Genomic DNA, 27,779 nt, shown 5'->3' with positions numbered 1-27,779 from the left:
TAACAAATATTGCCAAACTGAGGCTCAACCAATTTATACTCTTCCCAGCAGTGAATGAGAGTGTACTTAAACACTTAAAGTTTCCTTGTTTATCTAGAAAATACTTCTTTGCTTGTGGAACCCCTGATGCTCCTCCAAAGATCCCTGTTTGAAAACCTCACCCTCGGGAACAGGACCCATGGCAGAAACGACATCCTGTGAGCTGTTTCCTGCCTTTTACTCACTTGGCTTAACTCACAGCCAGGTAAATTGAGGTCTGGAAGATTTCTTTTTTAGTGTACATGCTCCAATATTTGGTAAGAATAAAAACCAAACCTGTCGCTGTCAAGTCGATCCTGAGTAGAACTGCCCCATAGTGTTTCCAAGGAGCTGGTGGATTTGAACTGCTGAACTTTTGGTTAGCAGCCAAGCTCTTAACCACTGCACCACCAGGACAGGCAAGTATAAAGAAAAAATACCAACAGAAGGATACACCAAGTCTTTTTTGTATTACTTCTGTGTTTCGAAAGAGTCTTACCATATTTTATCCTGATTATAAAAGTGACCTCTTGTTCTTATATTAAAAAAAAAAAAAGTTGCCCTCGAGTTGTTTCCAACTCATGACAACCCATGCGTGCAGAATAGAACTACTCCATGGGGTTCTTGAGGCTGTGACCTTTCAGGAGCAGATCACCAGGCCTTTTTTTCAAGGCATCCTTGGGGGGATCCAAACTGTCAACCTTTCAGTTAGTAGTCGAACACTTAACTGTTTGTGCCACCCAAGACTCTACTATTCTCATATAGTATAGCAGTTAAGCACAGCCATTAGGAATCAGGTATTCGAATTCTTCTGCCTGTCTCATACGGTTACTATGGAAACTCAATGTGAAGCCTGTAGCACAGTGCTTGGACATAGTGGGCACTGGAAGTGCCTACCATCGTCATTGTTATTACTGCTGGATAAAATTTTGAAAATACAGAAAAGCATAGACAAGACCACCAAAACCTCCCATAATCTGGTGGTTTCTTAAAAAACATATATGTATTTTAATACAGTGTGTTAAATAGGGATCCTGGTTAGCAAAGGTCTTCAGGTTTGCTTGATCTTGAAAACCAGACAGAAAGGCCCCGGATGAGCCTGGGGCAGCCTGAGCAGCAGTGTCCTGCCCTTACTCATCAAGACAGACAGATCTCTGCATATTCCCATTATCCCCGGCAATACCAGAGTCTAAAACCTGCACCGAAGGGGACTCCCTGCTGGGGAACTCAGGCCTGGGAAGTGCCTCTGACTCTCCTGCCAGCGTTTTCTGGGGGACAGCGAGCCTGGCTTTCCCACCTTCTTGCTGTGTGACGTTGGCATATTGCCTCTCTGATCCTTCATTTACTCTTCTGAAAAATTGAGATAAAAGTAATACCATTTTCATGGGGTTGTTTGGGAGCCAAATAAAGTAAGAGCTCTGAGATAAGTCTAAGAACCATGAAGCCCCTCAGTACTGTCAGCTGCTGTCATGCTGGTCCCAGCCCAGGGGACACAGTGATTGCAGGAGGGACAGCGAGACTGGACTGGAGCTGACTGGGCCAGGTGTGCTGTTCCCTGAGGCTCCAGTTGGGCAAAGGCTGCTCCTTCCCCAGGCGCCAGGCTGAAGTTCCAAACCTGTGGAGCTGTGGGCTGTGTTTACATCCCACGAGCATCAGCGAATGCGTCTTTGGAGCTGAGCGAGGCTGGTAGTAGAGGTCACACAATCCCATTTTGGTTTTCTTCTGTAAACGCCCCTCGTGAGAATAAAAATGAGATAATAGATGTGAAAACGCTTTGGGAGAGGGCTGCAGAAAGCCCTAGTAGGGGAGGAAACAGAAGCAAGTCGGGACATGGTGGCCTATTTAAGGAGCCATTTGAGGTTGGTGCCACACCAAGCCACCTGTGTCCTTGGGGGTTTTTAAATTCTCAGTGAAAAAACAAATCCTAAGTACGCCCTGGTGGAAAGGGCATCCTTTTGGAATTTTGTTCTCAGGGCCTGTGTTTCACTTTTAGTTTGTTGGTGTATTAGCTTTCTAGTGCTGCTGTAACAAAATACCACAAACTGGGTAACTTACAGGAACAGAAATTTACTGTCTTACAGTTCTGGAGGCAAGAATCCAAATCAATGTGTTAGCAGACCATGCTCCCTCCAGAAGCCCAACCTTCTGGAGGAAGATCTTTTTTGCCTCAGCTCATGGTAGCCCCAGGCGTTTTTGACTTGTAGATGCATCCTCACATGGCCATCCTTCATCTGTCTCTGTTTGTTCTCCTCTTCTAAGGACACCACTCAGATTGGATTAGGACCCACCCTACTCCTGTGTAGGAGCCCTGGTGGCGTAGTGGTTAAGCATTCGGCTGCTAACTAAAAGGTCAGCAGTTGGAATCCACTAGCTGCGCTATGGAAACCCATAGGGCAGTTCTACTCTGTCCTGTAGGGGTTGCTATAAATCAGAATCAACTCAACAGCAATGGGTAATGGGTCGGATCTACTCTAGTATGTTTTCATGATAACGGATGTTGTCGTTGTTCGTTGCCCTGGAGTTGACTCTGACTCCTGGTGCCCTCACGTGTAACAGAATGAAACATTGCCCGGTCCTCTGCCATCTCCACAATCGTTGATGTGAGTCCATTGTTGTGACTATTTTGTCAATTCATCTCATTGAAAGCCTTCCTCATTTTCACTGACCCTCTGCTTTACCAAACATAATGCCCTTTTCTAGCAACTGGTGTCTCCTGGTGATGTGTCCAGTACGGAGTGTTAGGACTTTATCTTTTCTTGGGGGGACACAGTTCAACCCATAACAGCATGTATGTATCTTGTTTTCTAAATTATCTTAAGAGGAAGCACTGTGTCTGGTGGCGGGGAACGCGTGGCCACAGCTGCTGTTGGCCTTGAGCAGGTCAGTCTCCTCTCAGGCCTCATCTTCCTCCACTAAACGGTGAGGTGGAGGGATGAGCTGGCATCAAGGACTCAACGTCAGGATTCTCTGTTTCTCTTCTCTTCATTACTGTCCCCCGGGAGGTTGTCCTCTCCTTTGTGAAGATGGCCAGCCTCCTAATGATGGTCAACCTGGATAGGTGGGCAGATAGCCCCGGTCCCTCAGGAAGGCACAGAGCAGCCCACTGTTTCATGCACGGCTCTCCCTTCCACATCTTCACCAGTGCGCCTGGCGCGTCAAGGGCACATCAAGATGAGGGAGCAGGCAGAGCCAGCATCTGAGAAACGAAAAGAAGTGGAATCAGGGACTCAGATTCTGACTGGCTTTGCTGCTTTACCCTCCCTGGCTTCAGTCCTCTCCTCTATAAGGTGGGGGTGGCCTGGTCTTCTCTGAAGTCCTATGTAGATTGAAAGCTCTATGAGTGTGGCCCTGGCAGGTGCTCCGATGGCAGCTACCTCACTGCTGCCCTTGCCGTTTCCATGTGAAGTGGGGCCACTGAGGTATACTTCAAGCCTCTCCCTAGCCTCCCCTCAGCGCCACTGGTATGAAGGGCAGAGCAGAAGGCCCAGAGGAAAGAGCTAGAGTTGATTTTCTTTATTCCCATGTGACCATGCTCCACCATTTAGTTGGGGACTTCAAGGGTTGTTAAGTGCCCTGGCTGCCCCCTGACAACAGCAGGTATCCAATCAGTAGGTCTCCCAGTACATACCTGTTGCCAGGTACAGACTATAGAATTATGAGTCTTTCTGAATCACATACTCAGAGTTACTTCCCAGTGAGTTAGGGTGTGGTTGAAGAAGACCATAAGGAAAGAATGGAACATTGTCAGGGCTGTATGGCCAAGGCAGACCTGCACTTCCTTCCGATCGTGTTCTATTAGGTTGACCAGCCCTCCTCATTCAGAAGGGAGAACTGCCTGCTGTCCCCACCTCCTAAAGGGAGAAAGCTGTGAACCATTTGGAGGAGAGCTCAGGACTAACTTCAGGGGTCTAGGTCAGAAAATCATTCACCACCCCCCACCCCAGGTCCCAGCAAGGGCCAGTGGCTGGCCAGCTTTATCTGTAAAGGCACGGTCCCCTGGGGAAACCGGTTTAAGTGGACACCAGGTATGTTTCCATTCAGCTTTTTGGAGGATGCTTACAGATAGAACAGCTGCTTCCCTCAGCCTCTCCTACTTTTAACCCAGCATCCAGGGCCCCTTGTGACCAGGGGGAGTGTTTCTTCTTCGTGCTATGGCCTTCTCCTAGGCAGGTGACCTTCTGCCCTTGAACAGGCCCCAGAGGGAAGAACCACCCACACTTACCATGAGAGTCAGACTTCTCTTGTGGGAGCCCAGAGCTGCCATTTTATAAGCTCAGCTCCTGTTCCTTGTCTTTCTGAATGTCCCTCCTCTCTGACCTTTGCTGAAGTCCACTTTACTGTTCCCCTCAAGACCTTTTGCTATGAGGACCAGGCTTCCTGGATTTAGTCCTCACAAAGCCTGGGAGGAGAGCTGGCACTTGGGAGATCTGATAGCCAGGAGAACCAGTCAGGCAGCCCCTGGACCTTATCTGGTCTGTGGGTATCTGTTGTGTTTGATCCCTCCCCCTGGTGCCCAACACCACCACACACAGTTTTTTAAAATTTCTATCCTTAAACATTTGGAAGCTCTATATAAAACTTTGACCCTGTTCTGAGAGGAAGTTGATGGGGAGAGGGGAGAGAGAGAGAGAGCGTGTGCACGCTTGTGCTCAGCTGCCTTTGGCTTGGGGCTGATCTTCCAGTGTCAGCTGTCAGAGTGCCCGCTGTTATCCTGGCAACGGTGATGCTGGTGTTGGGCTGGGAAGCCTGCCTCCTTGGACAATAGGTGAGAACTGGGAGAGGAGGCTGGGTGTGGAGTGGAAGAAGCATACTCCACCTCTCCATGGAAGTTCTGCCTCTTCCCACTGCATGATGGCCAGCTGTAGTGTCACCAGCAGTCTAATGCAGGTGGGTAAGGCTCATCATCTTGGCGGGAACCATAGGAACCTCCTGACATTAGCCTCAAAACATACTTGCTGTCATAACTTCTTCACATGAATATACCTAATCTGTTTTATTTTAGCCCTGAATGCCTCTTGGGGAGAGAAAAGCCAGAAGGCGAACTCCCCATGGTGTGAAGTATGAATTAGTACTTCTCTGTTGGCTCCAACTTCCACCTCTCTGATATCACGGAGTGTTCTGGAATCCAGGACTTAGCAAAACAAATCCACGTTTTAGATACCGCAGGCGGTGAGCCCACAGATAAAGCTGAAGAAGGCCTCTTGGCAGCCAGGTGGTGGTGATAGCAGTAATGCTGACGGCTGCAGGGCTGTGCTGGGCGTGGCTGGTCTTCAGCCTTTGCCGCATCCTCCACAGCATCTTTCTCTCCCAGCAGTGACAGTGTCTGCCCATGTGGCCATGTGGCCGGTGTTGTGGTGCATCCTGCCTTTATCTGCTTGTAAGAAAGATGTTTTGTATAGTAACAGGGATAATTTATTAAACTCATTAGACACTTAAGGCCCTGGCCTGCGCTTTTCCTGGATTATCTCATTTAGTCCTCACACAACCCGGGAGGGAAGCTGGCATCCCTCCTGGTGATGGCTTGACTTGGGAGCTCGGATAACCAGGAGAGCCAGTCAGGTGGCCCCTGGACATGTCTGGCCTGTGGGTATCTTTTGTTTGACCACCTTCCCACCCAGTTGTAAAAATTTCTATACTTAAATATTTGGACATTTTATATAAAAGCCTGGACTTGTGACTGCCTTGAGAAATGGAAATATGTGGCAACAGAGGGCGTGGAGTCAGATTGCATCGACATACCGTGTGTCTTTGAGCCAGTAATTTAAGCTCTCTGAGCCTGAGTTTCTTTGTGAAATGGGAACAGGGTAGGATTGTTGAGAGGACTAAAGGAGAGCATCCATGCCATACATATTTCAGGCACTGTCCTAGGCACTGGGATACAGCTGTGAACAGAACAGATCACGGTAGGGGAGAGAGACATCAAACACCTGAGTATCTGCTGTGTGGGAGGTTGGAAGCGCTATGGAGAAAAGCAGCAGGGGAAGGAGGACAGGGAGGGCTGGAGGTGGCTGTTGAATATCATGTGGCCTGGGAAGGCTTTCAGATAAGGTGATATTTGAGCAGAGACCTGAAGGAGCAAGGTTGTGAGCCATGCAGGGTTTAGGCCGAGGGAGCAGTGAGCGCAAAGGCCCTGTCTTAGACTGGGTTCTCTAAAGGAGCAAAACCAGTAAAGTGTCTATGTATTTATATATGTATATATATGGAGAGAGAGAGGTTTATATTAAGGAAATAGCTTATGCAATTGTAGAGGCTAGAAAGTCCAAGTCTGTGGGTCAGGATGGAGGCTTCTCCTGACTCGGGTTACTGCAGGGAATGATGAACCCAAGATCCACAGGTCAGACAGCAGGCTGCTGGCCCATGTCCCGAGAACTGGAGGTCAGATGCTGACAAGCCGAATGCAGGATCCAGAGCAGAGCAAAAGCCCGAGAGCCTTGCCAGAAAACCCACCTATGTTGGATGCAGGCCACACCCCCAAGGAAATTCCCTTTCAGTTGATTGGCTACTCAGCAGATCCTATCAAGGAGGTGATCACATTATGTCAGATCTCATCATGGAAGTGATTACATCATTATACATCTGTGAAACTACATCATAATTGCCAAACAACTGAGAATCATGGCCCAGCCAAGTTGACGTACGACCTTAATGATGACAGGCCCTGAGGTGTGTTCATAGATCATCAAGGAGGCTGGTGTAGGTGAAACAGAAGGAGTGAGGGGAAGGGAGGTAGGAGGTGAGGCAGAGAGGTGATAGGTGCCAGATCCTGTAGGGCCTTGTGAGGACCTTGGTGTCTCCTCTGAGGGAGATAGAAGCCATTGTAGCATTTAGATTTTAAATGGATGACTGGCCGCTGGTGGAGATGAGACAGCAGAGGGAGCAGGGGACAGACTAGAAGCTGTGCAGTCATTCTGAGCAAGGATGGTGCCTCAGACCTGGAGGGAGGTGGTGGAGTGATGAGAGAAAGGATGACTCTGGATATATTTTGAAGGCAGAACCAACAGGATTTACTGTTGGACAGAATGGAAGATGGGAGAGTAAGGAGTCAAGGATGGCTGTCAGGATTTGAACCTGGAAGCAACCAGAAAGGCAGAGTTGCCATTTTTTTTCCAGAAATGGGAAGATGTTGAGAGGTGCAGGTGTGGGCGGGAAAGTCAGGCATGCTAAGTCGCCTCGAAGGATCTAGATGGAGAGCTGGGTGGGAAGTGCTCTGGCAGTTTCCACGTATACAGCTCATTTTGTACACTAACCCCGAGTCTGGCAGGTTCGGGAGCTCCATCTGTGTTTGCACACTTCCTCGTGTGCCCTTCCGGGGTAGGATGCAGACTCATAGGACAGTACCTCTAACTAGAGTGCTGGTGAGCTCAGGGCAAACGCCTGGCGAACCTCAGATGCACTTTTTATAGCTTCTACCTTTGGATCTAAGATAGGTGATTTTGCAAGCAGGCTCCATATATGTGTCCCAGACCCCCCTCTACCCTCTGTTCTGCTCCAGAGGTGCTTGGGATTTGCCAGAAGCTGACCAAAGGGCCCAAAGAGGAAAGTACCTGGGAAAAGTGCCAAGCTCTGCAGTGACTAACTCCCCATATCAGCCAGTGCCCTGGCCTGCCTGGTTTGGAACATGGCATAATGTACCCAAGTTGGTAAAAGCAGTGTGGAACAGCAGGACCTAGAGGATCTGACTGGGGCCACCCTGGGATATGGCCTTGTTAGGTGTGTAGAAAGAAAGAAGTTTGTGAGTGTAAATCATGTGCCCGGCGCCAGGTGGATGTGAAAGGGCTGAGGGAGTACCCACAGGCCACCAGGGGAGATTCCTGAGACCTGGGGTTGGAGTTGGTGGTGGATGTGGCTTCTCTTCCTTTCCAGAAGAGGCTAGGGAACTGGCAGATATGGGGGGCAGGAAGGGGAGGGTCTGGACCCAAGTACAAGAGCAGAGGTGGGATTGGTGAGGAAGTGAGGTTAGAGGGGCGGAGTGGGGGTGGTGGAGAGGAGGCTCTATTGGACAAAGTCCTCATTTGAGGAAGATTCTTTGCTCTTCATGTGGGGGGGACTGAAGTCAGGAGACCAGCCAGGAGCGGGTTTGGGGGCTGGGCTGGAGTGGTGGCTGTGGGGCCACTTCAATGATGAGATCTGATATAATGTGATCACCTCCTTGATGGAATCTGCTCTGAGTAGTCAAGTCAACTTAAAGGGAATTTCCTTGGGGGTGTGGCCTGCATCCAACATAGATGGATTTTCTAGTCAGTCAACTGAAAGGGAATTTCCTTGGGGATGTGGCCTGCATCCAGCATAGGTGGATTTTCTGGCAGGGCTTTTGCTCTACTCTGGATCCTGCATTCGGCTGTCAGCATCTGACCTTCGGTTCTTGGGACTTGGGCCAGCAGCCTGCCGTCCAGGATGGACAAGGATGGAAGCAGGTGGCATGAGCTTCTGCAGCAGACACAACAGCACTTTTTCCTTCCCCCCATCACGGATATGACCTCAGCATCCTTCTCAACACAGTGCTCCAGGTTGTTGCTATCTGTCCCTCAGGGTTGGCACATATGGTATGCTTACTTGCTGCTATGTTCTAGAGCTACACTGCCCAATATGGTAGTCATAGCCATATGTGGCTATTTAAATTTAAATTAATTAAAATCAAATAAAATTTTAAAAATTAGGTCCTTAGTTGTTCCAGCATGTTTCAAGTAAGTGCTCAATAGCCATATGTAGCTAGTGGATACCGTATTGGACAACACAGATTATAGAACATTTCTTTGACTGCAGAAAGTTCTGTCGGTCAGCACTGCTATGATGATGATGGCTGGCCCATTGGAGCCATGTCTCCTAGCTGACAGCTCATTAACTCAGCAAACCTCTAATGAGCACCTGCTCTGGGCCAAGCGCTCTTGGTAAGGGCTCCAGGTGCCATACACGTGGTCTTCTTTGAGCCCAGAGGGCTGCCTCCTGAGACTTGGCCACACAGTGGCCCCCGCCTCCGGGGGCTGCACAAGCACTGCAGCCAGGGAGCAGAGGGCACGCCTGCTCAGTGTCCCATCTCGAGCTCTGCCAGGGCAAGTGCTCTGGGCTGATCCTGGTTGTATGATTTCTGTGCTGTTGGAGATGGCATGGCCTGAGGCTGACTTGTTAGTCTGGGCCCCCCAACACTGAGATGAGGTGTGGCCTTGCTTTTCTCTTGGAGCATGTTGACTGGAGAGTCTCTGACCTGAGGCCTGTTCTCGTGCTGGAGTCTTGTTTTTAAGATACAGCGGTTTTTGAGTGGTGCAGCCTCTCCCTTCTCTGAACTCCCATAGCCTCTGGCTAAAGACTGGGTGCACTCAGCCTGTGAGACCAGGCACTCTGTCTGCGGCTGACTTCCTGCCCATTCCAGCTCTTCGACTTGCATAGATGACCATGACTATTCTTCCAGTGACCGTGGCTATGGCTGCTGCCAGGCAGATGTCCCACTTCGTGGTCTTTCATCCTCTCAGCTGGGAAAGGTGTCCTCCTATTCTGCGTTTCCTACCTCCCACAGTGCGTCTGCTTAGGTGGTCGGGCCAGCAGGGCAAGTGCCTGCTGGGGTTCACTTGGCCTCTGCTTCCAAGTGGTCTGGAAGCTCCAAGAATCTGGATAAATCAGGACCAGGATGGACAGGTTTTCGGAACAGCTACAGGTCTGCTCACTGCCTGTGATGGGTTGCAGTGATGTGTATTTGTGTGTACACGTGAGCACACAGCACACACATAATGCATGGTATACACACCCCACAAACAGACACACCAACTTCATACGCATTCCCCACACAGACACTGCGCAGACACATTGCCCCCAGCCACCTGGGCACTGTCCATCTCTCTTTACTTATGTCTCTCCTTCCCTCTGCCCCTTTTACCAGGACCCTGTAGAAACTTCGCTTCTCCTCAGCCAAGCTCATTTTTCCAATCCCCGCGGGCGCCTGCTGTAATTAACTTCTGAACACCTCATCAGAGCATTCGCTGTAACCGTGTGGGTCCCTGGGAGTGGTGCTGGTCTCCTTCCTCTGTCTCTGTCCTGAACTAGTGCCAAGGAGAGGCTGGAGGGTGTCACCCAGAGGAGAAGGGGGCTTGACTGGTACCTTCCCAGAGTCTGGCGGAGGCCCTGCCCACAGGCTGCAGGGGCTCCTGGCCCACTTGTGCAGCTCAGTGAATCCGCTTGCAGGAAAGCAATTGCAGGCCAGGCTGTGGCCTCTTCTCCAGGGACCAGGACACTCCCCACCCCAAGCCACCTCCCAGGGCTGGACACTGCCCACCTGGGGCAGCTCAGGGTGCTTCTCCTCAGGACCTGGGTGGGCTTCTGCTCTACCCAAGAAGACTACCAGAGACTCTGGAGACTTGCTCTTCCTTCTCCTTCTGAGCCAGTCTCAGGTGGTTCTTTTTTGTCAGGACCCTGACTTGTGACATGCTGTGCGTGTTAAGATGACAATCAAACGTTGCGGGGCTGGGAGAGATGGTGCAGCCATTTACCCTGCTTTCTTCCTGTCTGTGCAGAGCCACATCTCAGTGCCCTGGCCTCGGCTCCTAGAGTTTGAGTCCTCTGTGCCACTCCTCACCCAGGGCCTGGCCCCCTTCTGTAGCCTTCCCACTGGGCATCCAGGATGGGCGTGTACCACCTCGCAGGGCAGCATGTTCCTATCTGAACTGTGTAGGCTCTTAAAAGTCCTTCCTTCACTAGAAACAACAGTCTATCCCCTACACCCTCTCCTCCTCAGCTTTCTCTTGTGGGCCCTGAAGAGCAGGTCTCGTCCCTTTGCCACACAGCTTTCCGCAGAATTGAGGACTGCCCCCATCCTGCAGCACCCTCGCTTCTCTCAGCTGAGCCCCTCAGCCCCCTAGATGCCTGACGCAGGCACCCTCCCCGCCTCGAGGTCACTCCCTGACAAGCCCTAGGTGATCGATTTCCTTCCTGAGGGGTGGCCCAAGGCCAAAGACCTGGCTTGTGGGAGCAGCTCCATCTTTTCTGTCCACATAGCCCAAGGCCAGGCAGTTTTTTTAGGCACCCACTTTATGCTGTGAATTCATGTTAAATCTAATAGCATCTCAGTGACTAGATTCCCCCCATCCCCATGTTGGTAAACCCTGCCTCCCCTATTATCCTGCAGTTGGTTTTGGGGACTCAAGTAGAGATTATTAGATTTACCTCATTTGAATTTCATCCTGTGCATTTTACCAGATCACTCTGGCTTAAAAAAACATCTCAACCAATTGTTCTAATGACACGCCACCTACACATCTTATAAACACATCCTCTGTATCTTCTGGAAAGAACTAAAAGGGGCCTACCAAACCAGTTGCCGTCGAGTCAGCTGCGATTCATGGTGAACGTATGTCACTTATGTCAGAGTAGAACTGTGCTCCGTAGGGTTTTCAGTGGCTAATTTTTCAGAGGTAAATTGCCGTACCTTTTTTCTAAGGTACCTCTAGGTGGACTTGAACCTCCAGCCTTTTGGTTAGCATCTGGTTCAAATCTAGTCACTGAGATGCTATTAGATTTAACATGAAGGTCAGACATGGTATTAGAGGCTTCCCTGAAACTTGTTCAGCATCATAGCAACACACAAGCCTCCACTGAGAGACGGATGGTAGCTTCACATGAGGTGCCTTGGCTGGGAATTGAACCCGGGTCTCTCACGTGGAAGTGAGAATTCTGCCTCTGAACCACCACCGCCTAGTAAGGCCCTAAAGTCCGGTGGGATGGATCAGCTGAACTAGGGCACCTTCTCATATCTGAGCATCTAGGGACTTTCCACATGTTTCTGCTCCTTCCTCTTAGAGTATCAATAATGATTCAAAGTTTAAATTCCCTGCATTTTTTCCATGATTTTAAGTAGGGTGGCACTTCACAGCCTGGGCACTGGCTAGCTTCTCCAGTTGTCCTAAGGAGTGGGCAGAACAGGCACGTTCTCCCCTCTTGCCTGCAGGCCCAGTGTTAGGGGCTGAGGGCTGTTCCAGCACCTCAGGCCCCTCATATTTGGCCCCATTGGTTACATTCAGAGTCTACTCTCAGTCATTGATGTCTGCTCTGAGGCAGGTCTTGGCAGCATTGACGCCTTTGCCTTCCGTCAGCCTGTGAGGAGGGGGAGTGAGGCTCAGGGAGGACCAGTGACCGGCCCAGGGTCTGGCCAGGCACAGAGCTGAGTGTGAACCCCAACCCCTGCCTGAAGTCCACCTGGCAACATGCTCTCTTCCTCGATTCTGCTCAACTGTGACTGCCAGGAGCACTCCAGTGGTACCCAGAGGTGGTTGGTATGTTGCTGGGGCCACTGTACTGAGGTGCCCACAGAGCTGTCAGCTGGGTCCTCTTCTGCAAGGAGGACCTGCCTCACGAGTAGCTGGCCAGGTCTGACCAGGCCTGGGGTGGCAGAACGCCTGTAGGGGCTGACCCCGCAGGAAAGCCTAATGAGGTTTCTAGGGCAGCATCGTCAGGTCCTCACTAGATAAGGTTTGGGCACTTCTTGGACCTTCACATTCACAGCAGAACAACACCCAAAACAGACAAGAGGAGGATTGGTGTGTAAAAAGCACAACCTTTGGTGAAAAAGAAAAACATGCCCCATGCCAGGGGTCAAAGAGCCCTGGGTTCTAGTTCTAAGTCTACCACTACCTCTGAGCAACTTGGGACAAACCACTTAACCTCTCCATGGCTCCCTTTGGTCTCATGAAAACTTGAGGCAGTATTACACATATAGGAAAAGATATCGTAGATATGAAAATGTCAGGCGAGTTGGGGACGACTTTGACTCCTGGCCGGTAGTGTTATACTCATGAGAACTGCAGAAAGAAGCCAGCCAGGATAAGTGTTCTGTCATTTGGCTCCCTAAGTAGGCGACTGCCTTCCTTCACTTTTGCTGTGGGTCTGTGGGCCCCTTCTTGCTTTGTACCTGGCCATAGGTTTGATTTCTTTTAGTCTGTGTCCAAGCAGACTTGGAAGTCTGGAGCCAGCCCAAGGGCCCTGCAGGATCTTCCCTTTTTAAGAAAACTGTGGAAGTTACTGATAAGCTGGGGCCAGGGTCAGGGTCACAGCTGGAGGCAACTGCAAGCTTTGTGTTTATTTCTAATTTAAAAACTATTTAAAAAAAAAAAAAAAAAAGGAAGAAGCAGCGCCAGCAATATAACAACCATATAGCAACTTTGAAAAACATTGAAACGTTTCTCTTAATTCCATTCTCCAAATTCCCCTTTGCTCTTTAGCTTATTTCCTTTGGCCTTACTTGTCTGCACACATGTAAATCCCGGTATCACCTTTGCAGAGTACGTTTTGTGCCTGCCCTTCTCCGTTATCATCTTCTTCTCATAACAGTTTTCATCACCACCACTTTGAAGGTTGTGTAATATTCCACCCAGAGGCTGTGTCATAGTTTAATCAACCATCTGCTGGGCCTTTGGGCTGCTTACTGCTTCTTCATAACCAGAAGTCCTGTGGCAGTGAAGGTCCTCATACACACATGTTTTTTTTTTCCCTTGGGATTATTTCCTTTGGATAAATTCCAAGAAGGGCCTTTAGTGGGTCAAAGGCTTGGAACATTCTTATGGCTCCTGAAGCATATAAAAAAAAAAATAGCAACTGCTATTTTTGGAAGAGCAGGCTCTGCCCTGTGCTGGGGAGACCAGCACATCCATTGGCTCCGGTCCTGCTGAGTCCCCTCTCTTCCACCCACTGCCCCCTGGGGGTCCCACTGGGCAAATGCACTTGGATCCCAGCCCCCTTCCTTCCCCACAGTGATGGGTGTTGGGGTCTTTCACCTGGGCCTTGAGAATGGATTTCAAGGAGCCTCTATGTGTTTGAACCCACCAGTGTCTCTGCAGGAGGAAGATGTGGCAGTCTGGTTCCATAAACATTTATAGCCTTGGAAACCCTATGGGGCAGTTCTGCTCTGTCCTGTAGGGTCACTATGAGTCAGAATCCATTCTACAGCAGTAGGTTTGGTTTGGTTGGTTCTTATGTGTATGAACATTTTTCTAGAACAATGTCTATCACCCCACTCTTCAAGGATGCAGGAAGGGCTTGGACTCTGAGCTGTAAGAACAATTAAGGCCTGCCTCAATGGCGAGGCACCAAGTAGAGGCCTGTGAAAGAGGAGGAGGGAGGGGCGGCACACCTGGGCAGGGGCCAGGGGAGGCTTTCTGGGAGAGGTGTGCAAGGTGGGCGTGGAGGGTTGTAGTGGAGGGGGGTGGGATGGATGTTCTGGAGGGAGTGGGGCCAGAAGCAAAGGAGGACAGGGGAGGAGAGAGTAAAGCAAGTGGTTCAGCTTGCCTGCACTGGTTGCATCACAGAGGAGAGCAGTGGGAGACGGGGCCAGGAAGGCAGGTGGGGCCACAGTGAGAAGGGCCTTAGTGGGTGCTGGGTGCAGCAGCCACGCGGCCAGAGGCCATTCGGAGGGTGGATTGAAGAGGAGGACAAGCAGAGTCTGATGCCAGGAAGACCCTTTTAGAGACTATTACAAAAACCCCTTGAGTTGCAGTGTGAGCCTTTTGGGCTTCTGCCTGGGGAGGGAGGAGTGATTCTCCTCCTTGGCACCGCCTTCACTCTGCCCCTTTTCACCCCTTTCTCATCTGCCAAGCTCCACTGGCCCTTTCTTCTGTGTACACCCACTTCTTATTTAAAACCCGTCTTGTTATCAGAATGTCTACTTAACCTTTTGAGGTTGCCTATAAGGTTTCCAAGAACCACACAAGTAAATTTCAGTAGGCTTTATATTCAACCACAGCTCCTTTCTTGTTATTTCCAAAACCAATATTTAATATTTTTCTGCTTTCAGAACTCATAAATGCTCTTGGGAAAAGTTACAGAAATATACAGTGCAAAAAGTGAGAATTCCCCCTACCCCACCCCAGGGAACAAGTTCACGGCCTCCTCGCTGATGTGGGCATCCTGATGTGGGTTTGGCCTTCAGGGCTGCACTGATTTCTTGCTTCTGCTGCCGCCTTTCTCCTGTATAGGGGGGCAATTGTGGAGCCCCAGGCTGCTGGGCTGCCCCTGAGGAGGACTGGGAGTGTTTGGGGGGAAACTGGGGCTGTGGTCAGGGGTGCGAAGTACCTCACTGGACTGGATTGGGTTCTGATGTTTCCAGGGTTGAAAGGGAGCCCACAAAAGGGGCTTTTCTGGAGGGACAGAGTTCTAGGGGAGAGTCCTGAGCATGTGGGCTCTGGGAACTGGGCTTACAGCAGGCAGGCTGGGGGAGACCAGGACAGGACTGTGAGTGACTTTCCTAAGTGTTCCTTTCCCATCCCTACTCACACCCCCGGATGGGCCCTCCCCAGACTCCTCACACATCCATGGACTCCTCACCCCAACATATACTGTGCTCATGCATGTGGATATGAGAGAAGGACAGACAGACTGCTACTTGTATGGAAGGCGGGATCCTTCTTTGTATCCCCTTCATCATTCCTCCTGCACCAAACAACTCAGTAAGGCCAGGCTAGGTGACTGAAAGTGTTTTCTGTTGGCCCTGGGACCTCCCACTGGAACTATTAATATATAGACCTGGGACCAACTTCAAAGCCCAGAGGAAGACTAGGCCTCATCTCTCCGAGACATCCGCTGTCTCAACAGCCTCAGTAACACTTCACTCAAGTGAGCTAAGAGCAGCTGCACGACACTGAGCGCTATGTGTCAGGCATTGTCCTGCGTGCTTTCTAATAGCACGTCATTTTATTCTCTTGTCTTACAGATGAGAAAACCGAGGCATGGGGAAGTTAAGTAACTTGCCCCATAGCACAGTGCATTGGCAGGGCTGGGATCTGAGCCAGGCTGTGTGCTCCAGACCACCAACCCCTACTGCCTCTGCTGGGGCTTGATCACCCTAGGGTAACACACCTGGTGTAAAGGGGATTCCTGGGATTCTTGACCCAGAGGAGGCCCAACCCCAAGCCAATCTGAGAGCCCCCCGCTGTCTCCCGCCAGCCCCTCAGCTCTGCTCACGCTGTCTCCCAGCAGAGGCCTTCAGGAGCTGGCAGGGCCAGTCTCCAGCTTTTCTTGAAAACCGTCCCTGAGTCTCATCTTTGTACCCCAGCCGAGAGCTTTGCCCACTCTGCCTGGTTGGGTAGGTTAGGCCCTCAGGTCCACCTCACATCCACCCACCCCTTTGCACAGGGGTCTCCCCTCACTACACAAGCCCCGCGGCCTCCTGAGATTTATGCGCTTGCTTTGCCCGGGCTGCAGGGCCCAAGAGACCTGGTTGCTACTCCCCAGGCTCAGGTGGAACCAGGCAGGGTGCACTGGGGTTATTTTGGTTTCTCATTCCTGAGCTGTAATGGTGCGTGTGAGGTCTTTAATGGTGGAAATAGGTCGCTGTGGAAATGGGAGGAATATAGTAACGGCCACGGCAAATGCTTCTGGCGCTCGTGGGCAGAGGGGGACACGCCTCTGTCTAAAAGTGTGGTTCACCACGAGAAAGATGATTCATTTTCCCTATGGACACAGAGATAGGAGGGTGGGGTCTCTGGGCCAGATGGGGGCTCCTGGTCTGCAGGTGTTCTGGGAGAAGGCAGGGCTGCCCTGTGGTTTACTGGGCATGGAACAGAGCTGGCTACAATCCTGGACTCCTGTGGGAGCCTGGCTGCCCCATCCAGAGGAAGGGGTGTGAGTCCCCACAGTTCTGTCCTCAGTCCCTGGGCTCAGCCTCCCTCTCTTGCCCCAGAGCAAGTGTGTCTGAACCACAGGTTGAGCCCAGCTCTCTGTAGCCCCAGGGCCCAGTGAACACAACAGAAAGCAGGGGCTGAGAGCACAGCCTCCTCTCCTGCCCAGGCCTTGGTGGGAGGTGAGGGTCCCTGCTCCTCACCCTGCTAGGCTGGGGTCTCTGCCTCAGTCTGGGACTTGCAGGCTCCTTGTCACCCAGCCTCAGTCCCACTGTGGTCTAGTGACGACAGGTCATACCCCAGGCCTGAAGACAGAGATGCCTGCTCTTGGTGTTCTGGCCACTCTGGACCCAGGTAACCCTTCACTCTGGACACAGAGCTCCTTGACCTCAAGAGCCCCACTGGCCTCACTCCACTCCCCTCAGCAGCTGACCTCATGGCAGCACTCTGGCCAGGTCACCCAGCACTGCCCACCATGGCACTCAGGTACACCTGCTCTCCAGCCATATTACCTCTCCCTGCAGCTCTCTGGCCCCTCCCACTGGGCCTCTCGGCAGCTTCCTTTGTATCTCAGCCCCTGGACCCCTCTCCAGTTCTCCAGGCCAACCTCCCTTCTTTGTGGGGGCCTCATTAGTGCTTTCTTCCCATGGACCTTTTGCCCCTTGACCTTTTGTAACTTCTATCCTGCAAAACCTCTACTTGAAGTTTTCCCTCAAGTGTCTCCCTGTCATCCTTCACCAAATGGCCCTTCCCTTCATCAGCCCCATCCTTCCCCCTCTAGGGGCATTGTTCCCTTCCTGCCAAGACCCTTCTGCCTGGGACTCTACCACCTCTGACTCCCCACCCTCCAGCACCTTGTTCTGCCCATCGTCTCCTTTCTCTTCTGTGTCCAGCCCAGGGCAGCACCACCTTCCAGGTGTTTCCGCTGTTAAAAGCCCCGCCTGTCAGCCCACGTTCCTCTCCAGCTTACATCCAGATGCGTCTCCACTTCCTGAGGCCAGTCTGCACCTGTCTCTGCTTTCTCCTTTCCTCTCCACCCACTGTGACCCTCACTTTCCTCAGAATTCTCCCCCGGTCACCAGGTGACCCATCTTCTCAAACCCAGTGGGCATTTTTCTGTCCCCGGAGTGATCTCCCTGCAGCATCTTCCAGCTTTGGTTGTTCCTCTCCGGGGACTCTTCTCAGCTGGCAGATGCGGTACCTGCTCGCTTGCTTTGTCTTCTCCTCCTCTGACCACTTTTCTTCCATTTCCATCTCGGGCTCTGCTTCCTCTGCTTGAGCTTCTGCCCCGCTCACACCGAGCCCCAGCTTCACTCCCCACCCACAGCCACAGGGTCCAGACCTGCAGAGCCAGCCCACATGTCTCGCCTGTAGGGCAGCTCTACATGGAGGTCTTCCAAACCAAACTCCCATCTTTCCCCGCATCTGTTTTCCCTGTTTTGTTCCTTATTTCAGAGATTGGCACCGTCCTCCCAGATGCCCAAGCCACAGAACCATCACCCTCACACCCAAGCAGTCGCCACACCCTGCAGGTTGTGCTCCACCCAGAGGTCCAGCCCCTACCTGGTGCTCTTGGGCACTCTCTCCTCCTGTCTTGGTTACCCAGTAGCTCCTGTTGCTGCCCCACAGCCGAATCTGTTCTCCAGCATAATCTTCTTAAAACATATGTCCGCTCCTCTGCCAGTGTCCTCCACAGCTTCCCACAGCACTCAGGAAGGACTTCAGATTCCCTGCCTGGCACACAAGACCCTTCACAATCTCAATCAGAAGTCAGCAAAGGGCCAAACAGTAAATATCTTCAGTTTTGTCGACCATCCAGTTGCAACTACTCAACTCTGCTGTGGTTGTACAAAGACATAGGCAATATGTAAGCAAGTGAGTGTGGCTGGGTGCCAGTAGGACTTCATTTATGAAGATAGGCAGTGGCCAGATTGGGCCTGCAGGCTGTAGTTTGCTGACCCCCATGCCTTACTTTCTAGGTGTATTTTTCACTGCTTCTACCGCCACTGAACTGCTTGCAGGTCCTTCACTCTGGTATAATTTCTCTTTCTCCGTGCCTTTGGGTGTGTGGTTCCCTTTAAAAGAAATGCCCTTAGCATCTCATTCGTCAAGACTCTTCCAACCTCACTTCTAGTAAGTCCTTCCTTCTTCCTCTGACAGATTCTGATACCTCCCTTCTTTCTTTGGTAGTCCTTGGCTCTCACCTCTCTAATCATGGTACAGTAAGTCCCCAGGTTAAGAACCTCCAACTTATGGACAACTGGTCCTTAAGAACAGACTACCATAAAGCCTATCGTATTAAAAATTTGAGTTAAATACAATGATTTGTAATAACCAAAGCATGCACTACTTTGTGATGCTCATGAAAACATTCGAAGCGTTTTATATGCATAGAAAGGTAAAATATATACTATATACTAAGACAAACATTTTACTAACTTATGCTAAGAGCCAGATGTACCTGTTCTGACTTACCTACCAATTTGACCTAAAGGCAAACTATGAGCAGATCTCGCTTGTAACCCAGAGACTGCCTGTACTTGTTACACTCTTCTGCAGTGGATGTACTTACCTGTATCCCCTGAGGATAGAAAGTCTCTCATTCCCTTGGTACACTGGCACCTAGCATTGTGCCTCGTATGTAGTAGGTCATCAATCAAGTTGAATTTCTGGAAGGATTGATTGCTCTGGGTAGGTCACGATGGGTGACACCAAGGGACTCAGCAACGACCTCTGCCCTTAGGGAGCTCACCATGCAGGAGCAGAAGAGGGTGGGCTGACGTAGCAGTGCTCACACTTCTCATGAGTTTGAGGAGAAGTCAGAGGCCCAGAGCCAGATTCTGACTTTGTTCCCCGGATTTCTGACTCCGCCCAATCTCTGCAGCACTCTCACAGCCCTCCCTGGGCCCCTGGCTGCCTTGTGGTGTGGGTCTGAGCTGTCAGGCCTCAGCAAGGTTCCTAGCTGACATCTATCAGCAGGACCAGGCTGTTTCCTCCCAGAGGTGTCTGAGCTTGCCCTGGGAAACTACAGGCCAGGTTCTGCTTCCCCACTGACCCTCCCCTTTCTGCTTACAGGAGAACCTTATGCTTTCCATCCTGCCCAAGCACGTGGCTGACGAGATGTTGAAGGACATGAAGAAAGATGAGAGCCAGAAGGACCAGCAGCAGTTCAACACCATGTACATGTACCGTCACGAGAACGTCAGGTACACCCAGCCCCCGAGGACAGACAGGATGGGGACCTGAGCTTCTGTGGTATCTGCCCAGTGCTGTGGGGTCTGAAAGTGTTCCCTGAGGGCTAGGAGCAAAGGCACCCCCAGCCTGTGAGCCTCAGCTCCTTCACTCAACTTCTCACCCCTATGCTATGGAGAAGCCTTGTGACAGATGTGTTAGAGCTGAAAGGTGCTTAGATTAACTCTGGTCCAACCCACCGTTTTATAAAGAAAGAAGCACACTCAGAGAGGGGAAGTGAATTCTGTGAGGTCTCCCACCATTCGGAGCCAGCACTGGGGCTAGAACCTTGACTTCTGATTCCAAAACCCATGCTTATTCTAGAAAGCGTGCCTTGAACTCGGGGCAGGGAGAGTGAGGCAGTGTGGGGTGGCTGACGGATGGGGTCCTGGGGGAGGGAGGCCCCTTGAAAGGAAGTCCACAGGATGACGTGTGGTGTCAGAGCTTTGCATTTGCCCTGAAAAGGCCAGGCTATCACTGCCTTTGGGGTTGGGCAAGCCGCACTCAGCTGTGATCCCGCTGCCTGTGGGTTGGGAGCAGGAGCTGGCAGTGCTGACTGGCGCCTTATGCACCTGTGGCCTTTCCTCCCCCGCAGCATCCTCTTTGCTGATATCGTGGGCTTCACCCAGCTGTCCTCTGCCTGCAGTGCGCAGGAGCTAGTGAAGCTTCTCAACGAGCTCTTTGCCCGCTTTGACAAGCTGGCAGCGGTAAGTGCCCCCCACCCTCACCCGGCATTCAAGATGGGGGCTGCTCGCATGGCCCTGCTGGCTCCCCTGTCTGCCAGGTTTTCTCCCACCTGTCCTTCCTCTGCTTTCTTTCCTGCTCCTCCATGGTCAGGAGGGACTCGGGAATCAGTGCATGCCTCCCCTTTCAGAAATACCACCAGCTGCGGATTAAGATCCTGGGTGACTGTTACTACTGCATCTGTGGCCTGCCTGACTACCGGGAGGACCACGCTGTCTGCTCCATCCTCATGGGGCTGGCCATGGTGGAGGCCATCTCGTAAGTGGGGGTGCTTGAGGGGACCTCTGGGAGGGACGGGCCTCCCAGAGTGTGTGGTTCTGGCCCTGCTGAAGAAGCAGGCTGCCTATGCTGGTCTGTTAGGACGCCAGCCTGCTGTGGGTCCAGAACATCCCAAGGCACCCACAGAGGGATCCATTCGAGGTGTGCAACGCTGGCCTATTGGGATGTAGCGTTGTTAGGTCGCTCTGTCCCTGGCTTCAGGGAGTCAGAATGTGGCATACCTTTATCACAGCTGAAAGTGCAAGACTTCCCCAGCCTCTAGGGGATCCTTTTCCGGCCTTAATCCACATTATCTTTTTCTGCTAGAAGTCGCATATCATGAAATTCATCACCCCCTCACCTTTGCAGGAGGCATGGAGTTTTCCTCCCAGGTGTCCTCTGTCTCTTCTCACCATTTTTTCTCACATGACTCCCGAGGCAGAGAGGTTCAGGGATTGCTGCCCCCTTCTCTCAGATGAGGAAGCAAAAGGATAGCAGCGAAGCGACTCCTGAGACCACACTGTGTGTGTGGCGGCAGACATGGGCCTGGACTCCAGCCTCTGTGCCCCCAACCAGGGCTCTTGTCTCCACTGCAGCCCTCTCCTCCCATGAGCTGTGAGGACATTAAACTCCATCTGCCCCCACTTGTCATTGCTGTCACTGTGCCAGGTGGCCAGGGACGGTCCTTCTCATGGATGTGAGGTTTCTGGGTATACCCTGGGTGACGTCAAGCACTGAAGTGGAAAGGGACCCTCCTTGCTGAGGCCTTTCCTCCTGCAACAAAGGGAAGCCAGGACAGCGGGTCCACTCTTCACCTCCCACCTCGGAGGCGGCAGTGGCTTCACATTTTTAACAACTTGCAGACTAAGTATCTACCTATAAAGAAACAAATGCTGCCTTTGCCCTGGGGGCAGTAGTTCAGGTGTAGAAACTAACTTCCACCCCACTCACCACCAGGCAGATTTCTGAGCCCTGTTTGTGACTTCCTGGAGTTCTCAAGCAAGGAGACACTCACAGCTATTCTTTTTTTCTCTGTCTGCAGCACTTAGAACAGTGCCTGGCACATCCTAGATGCTCAGTGAAATGTGACTTGCACACATGAGTAAATGCTTGTTAACAGAAGAGAGAAACTGGAGGTCCCATGCTGCTGTTTACACCTCCCCCCTCAAAAGGGACACTGGCCTGGAATTGCTGAACCTCATCTTAGCCTGGGCTCAGGCCCTGGCCTGGTTTAACCCCCTACATGTTATTTACCTCAAATGCAGGCAGAAAGCTGGGGGCGGTCAGTAGGAGGAAGCTCCCCTCGGCCTTGTGGGGGAGTGGGTCTGTGTAGAACCCTCCTGTGGGGGGGAGGGGCATGGTGCTGAGGGCCATGGCCTGACCCCTCCTTTGTACTGGGCAGGTATGTGCGGGAGAAGACAAAGACTGGGGTGGACATGCGTGTGGGGGTGCACACGGGCACCGTGTTGGGTGGCGTCCTGGGCCAGAAGCGCTGGCAGTATGATGTGTGGTCCACCGACGTCACCGTGGCCAACAAGATGGAGTCAGGCGGCATCCCAGGGTGAGCACTCCCCCTGAGGGGGAAGGTGGGAGGGCTGGGGAGGGGACTGTCCCCATCCACCCCTCGGGGCTGTGGTCCTGATAAGGGACAAGGTGTCTTAGAGAAGGGCCCTTCTCTACCAGGTGAAGGTGAGCTTTCCTTCGCTTCCTGCCCCCCGGGCCTGTATGGGGACCTGTGCTGGGTGCGGCCTCCCCTGCCCGGACCTCTCAGTGGTTCTCCTCCTGCCCCTTTACACGTGTTGCTGCTGGGCTCTGACGATGTCACATTGCAGCAGCTCCCCCAGGGGTGTTAACCCTACTAGCGATGAGACCAGTAGGCTCTGAGGCAGCAGTGTGCTGGGTACAAAGCACCTGCACATCTTACGTGAGCTACCCCACACCGTAAGGCAGTCAGTCAGCAGAGCAGACCCTGCCCTCAGGATGCACAGACTGAGGGATGACTTTGCAGGCTCCATCGCTTACCTGAGGGTAAGCCCAGCCTGGGCTGACATTGACACCAGGGATACCTTTCCTGCCTGTGCCAGGGAGCTGCCTTCAGAGGCCGTTGTGAGCTGTCCCTCAGTGGGGACTCTTCAGAATGGGTGCTATAACCCCTCATGGCAGGTGTCACAACTGAAAATCAGGCAAGGTGGGTAATACTCACATCCTAGGAACTGAGAGCTCAGAGAGACTTTTAAATTTCAGATCTCATTTGGTCTTCCCACCAGCCCTGTGCGGTAGATGTCTCAGAGAGGTGACACATCCCCACACAGCTCGTTAGCAGCAGGACCTCCTGGCCATTCTCCTGGTGGCAGCATTGCTTACTGCACATCTCCACTTGCCCATCTGCCCCTAGTCCCAGGAGATACACTCAGCAGCAGCCTAGCCAGTGTGGTCCTGGGGTGGGGAAGCCCCGGCCTGAGCTGAGGGCCTCTCTCTGCAACCTAGGCGCGTGCATATCTCCCAGAGCACCATGGACTGCCTGAAAGGAGAGTTTGACGTGGAGCCAGGCGATGGAGGCAGCCGCTGCGATTACCTGGAGGAGAAGGGCATCGAAACCTACCTCATCATTGCATCCAAGCCAGAGGTGAAGAAAACAGCCACCCAAAATGGCCTCAACGGCTCGGTGAGTCCCCCACCCCATTGCCTGAATTAGGGGGATGGAATGGAAGGGATTAAAAAAAGAGCTTGTAGAAGAAGCATTGGCGGGACTTGAAGGTGGGTGACTGTGAAGGCGAGTCTAGTTGGTGGTAGCGTTCTGTCAGAGGGAAAGCTGGGTCAGGGGAGAAGTGGGTGGAATTCATGTCAAGTTGAAATGAAGGTGACATAGTGCATCCTGAGACAGTGTCAGAAGGGGAGGCCACTGGAGGTGTCTCCATGGCACTCAGGAGTGGCTGGGCTGGGGGTCAGAGTCCCTGCATGGAGGGTACAGTCGAAGCCACAGGAATAATGTGGCCTCCAGAGGAGGAAGTGTGAGGGCAGCAGGGGGCAGGGAATGCAGTGGAGTTGGCTTACTCATCGAAGTAGGAGACCCAAGGCCATGGAGGGTTTCATGAGTGGGAAATGAAGAAGGAATGGGACAGAAAAAACCAAGCCCTCATGTGCTCCTGCCCCCCGGTCTGGCCTTTGCCCCGTGTTTCCCTGAACTTCCACAGACTGCGGTGCACTCAGCAGCTTCCCCAGGTTTTACCCACCAACCACACACTTCCTGATGGTCAAGCTTATTAGAAGCTACCAGCAGCTATTGCAGAAATTGATCCCTTTACCGTCCTTTGCTGAACATGGAAATTTTGTGTGTGTGTGTGTGTGCGCACGCGCGCTTTAAGTGAGAGTTTACAAACCAAGTCAGTCTCTCATACAAAAACTTACATGCACCTTGCTGTATACTCCTAGTTGCTCTTCCTCTAATGAGACAGCACACTCCTTCCCTCCACTCTCTGTTTTCATGTCCATTTGGCCAGCTTCTGACCCCCTCTGCCCTCTCATCTCCCCTCCAGACAGGAGCTGCCCACATAGATCATGTGTCTACTTGATCCAAGAAGCTCACTCATCACCAGTGTCATTTTCTATCTCATAGTCCAGTCCAATCCCTAACTGAATACTTGGCTTTGGGAATGGTTCCTGCCTTGGGCTAACAAAAGGTCTAGGGACTATGACCTCTGGGGTCCTTCTAGTCTCAGTCAGAACATTAAGTCTGGTCTTTTTACGAGAATTTGGGGTCTGCATCCCACTGCTCTCCAGCCCCCTCAGGGGTTCTCTGTTGTGTTCCCTGTCAGGGGAGTCATCTGTTATAGCCAGGCACCATCTAGTTCTTCTGGTCTCAGGCTGATGTAGTCTCTGGTTTATGTGGCCCTTTCTGTCTCTTGGGCTCATAGTTACCCTGTGTCTTTGGTGTTCTTCATTCTCCTTCGTTCCAGCTGGGTTGAGACCAATTGTTGCAACTTAGATAGCCATGGAAATTGTTTTTATTCCTTGTATTCCCATTCTTCCAGTCATGGGAATATATCGTTGAGTTTGGTAGCTCTTGAGGATGGCATGTTGTTTAGGACAATTCCATGGCTGAAGCTTTACCTAACTACGGCTAATGAAAAGCCCACTCTGATGAGGCTGAAGGAGTGATGGTTGAAGCGGTGACTCCTGATAAAGTTTTAAAGAAAAACTAAATGCTTTCTCCCTTCCCCCAGCATATGAGGGCTCTCAAGTCAGTCACACAAACAGAAGATTCATTGTTCAACGAGTCTAGTCAAAACCACTGTTGATTACTTCTCTGCATCCATTATTTCACTTAATCCTCAAGACAACCCCGTAAGATGGGGCTATTATTATACCCACTTTACAGAGGAGTAAATTGAGGCCCAGAACCTTGCACAATCTTTGGATCTAGTAGGTCCCAGAGCTGGAATTAGAAACCAAAGCCCATGCTCCCAACAAGCCAGCCACATTGCCTCCCAGCTTTTGCAGGGTCCCTCCTATGTGCAAGTTGCGCCAGCTTGGTGCCAGGGGCTGCACAGAGGTCTATATGACATCTTCTCCATCCTTGAGTAACTTAAAATTCCACGTGGCGCTGAGCGTTAAAGCAAAGAACAGAACAAGGTGTTTTGTGCTGAGTATAAAGTCTGAGCTACAGTAAAGGCTCCAAAGAACCCAGAACAGTAAGAAGCTGTCTCTCAGAAAAGTAGAAGTTTCAGGTTGGAAAGTAGCACCCCATGAAGTAAGACTTGACCTTGCCACAAAGTTGACGTGAGTTGTTTGCATTTTTAATATGGATATGTATCTAATATATTCAGTAGCCAAAAACCAAACCAAACCCGTTGCTGTCGAGTTGATTCCAACTCATAGTTGGAATAGAACTGCCCCGTAGGGTTTCCAAGGAGTGGCTGGTGGATTCAAACTGCTCACCTTTTAGTTAGCAGCTTAGCTCTTAACCACTACACCACCAGGGCTCCGATATAGTCAATAGGACAAATTAAAAATATATCTTTTTTTATGTTATTCGACAAAAGATGACAGTCATTTAAAAGTCAGCTACTTTTTGAAGTGATAGGAAATTTAGTTACTGGCATATAAAATTTTTAATAACTTGAAAAATACTATTTCTTTAAAAAATAAAGGAAATAGGGTTTCATTGGTATCCTGTTGCCGTTGAGTTGATTCCAACTCGTAGCAACCCTGCAGGACAGAGTAGAACCGCCCTATAGGGTTTCCAAGGCTGTGATCTGGAATCTGTTGTACCTAGAGTCGCTATGAGTCAGAACTGACTCGGTGGTACCTAACAACAGCAGCAGCAGCAGTCTGCATGGCAGACTGCCACAGCTTGCTCCGGGGGAGCGGCTGGTAGGTTCCAACTGCTGACTTTTCGGTTAGCAGCTGAGTGCATAACTGCTGCGCCTCCAGGGCTCCTTCGTGTTGTTAGAAACCACCTTAAAGTCACACAGCAGTCTTGGTGACAACAACACTCATTCTAGTTTGCTCTAGTATTTTGTTTACTTGTTTGATTTAATAAATCTCTGCATAGTGCTTAATTTGAGGCAGGAATCATCCCCAGCACACGACACCCTTGTGAGGACACAGAGGTGGGAACTGAGGTACAGAAATCATCAGGAGCATCAGCAGAGCCATTTTTTTGAAGTAGTTGTGTAAATTTTCAAATTAAAAAAAGGTGAGTTCCCTGATACGTCCCTTAAAACATACAGCAGTCAGGGACAGCCAACAAACTCAGGGCCTGGGTGTGGAGGAAGCATTGGACACTGGCCAGCTGCCGACCACGTAGCATATTGGCCGGTAGTTCTTGATCTTCGAGTTCCAGACATGCGTTGCAGAAGCTGTCAGGTCACCAGTTAACAGGGTCAGTGGAGATACGGGAAATTAAAGGTTAGGGGTACGTGAAATATGTGCAGGAAACAGAGGTTAAGCAGCCCTGCCATAGAGTATATAGAGGGCCATCGGAACAATCTCTCAATGGTGGTTTTGTAATTTATTGCATTGTCTAAATCTACAGCTCTTTATTTTACTGATTGGTAAATGCTGTCTTGGAGCCCTGGTCGCGCAGTGGTTAAGAGCTAAGGCTACCAACCAAAAGGTCAGGAGTTTGAATCCACCAGCCGCTCCTTGGAAACCCTATGGGGCCAGTTCTACTCTGCCCTATATGGTCCCTATGAGTTGGAATCGGCTTGATGGCAGCAGGTTTTTTTTTTTTTTTGAATGCTGTCTTATTTTTGCAATAAATTCTTTTAACAGTAATGGGCTCAAATAAATGAAAGCACATGTTCACTGAAAATTTTTTAAAAACCCAGAATATAAGCAGATGTGCTATGTGAGGGTAAGAACGGGGTCCGTCTGGTTTACTGCTGTCTGTCACCTCAGGTATTGCCTGACCCGGGACGGGTTGCTGTGTTCAAATTAGACGTCATTTTTCCTCTTCTTGAACATTTTGTCACACAAATAAGTCAGCACCTTTTCTAATGGAAACATGGGAGGTGCTATCTTTTTAAGACTTCTTTCACTGGCATTTTGAGGAAATCTAGATTTTCAGCAGCTTTGCACAGTTGACTTTTAACAATTTCTTACCACCCCTACCTGAAAAACATAAGTTTTTAGAAGTGGACATACTGGGTTAAAGGTTATATACACTTAAATTTTAACACATGTTGTCTACCCACCTTCTGTCACCCTCCCCGTGCCCTGGCTGCTGTTGGGTACTTTAACGACTTTTGTCTTTGTTAATCCAATTGATGAAACCATGATGTCTCATTTTAAAAATCCCGTTTCTTTAATTGTGAGCAAAGCTGGACACCTTTAACGTGATGTTGGTCAGGTGGATTTCTTCTGTGAGTTGCACATGCATGTCTAACCTTTGACAACCTTTTTTCCCCCTCATTGATTTTCAGGAGCTCTTTG

At 50.9% G+C, this 27,779-nt stretch overlaps 1 protein-coding gene across 1 annotated transcript in view; it reads left to right on the top strand.

Moving 5' to 3' along the window:
• The window catches only part of ADCY3 (adenylate cyclase 3), a 125,440-nt gene that overhangs the window by 73,714 nt on the left and 23,947 nt on the right, over positions 1-27,779 (top strand). Inside the window, exons 4-8 of the mRNA XM_049902748.1 lie at positions 19,686-19,816; positions 20,437-20,548; positions 20,716-20,843; positions 22,246-22,404; positions 23,331-23,508. Of these exons, the coding sequence (XP_049758705.1) occupies positions 19,686-19,816; positions 20,437-20,548; positions 20,716-20,843; positions 22,246-22,404; positions 23,331-23,508 (708 nt within the window). The remainder of the gene's footprint in view (positions 1-19,685; positions 19,817-20,436; positions 20,549-20,715; positions 20,844-22,245; positions 22,405-23,330; positions 23,509-27,779) is intronic.

The sequence above is a fragment of the Elephas maximus genome, chromosome 12, assembly GCF_024166365.1.
Source record: "Elephas maximus indicus isolate mEleMax1 chromosome 12, mEleMax1 primary haplotype, whole genome shotgun sequence".
NCBI lineage: Eukaryota > Metazoa > Chordata > Mammalia > Proboscidea > Elephantidae > Elephas > Elephas maximus.
This window is presented reverse-complemented; position numbering and strand designations above follow the sequence as displayed.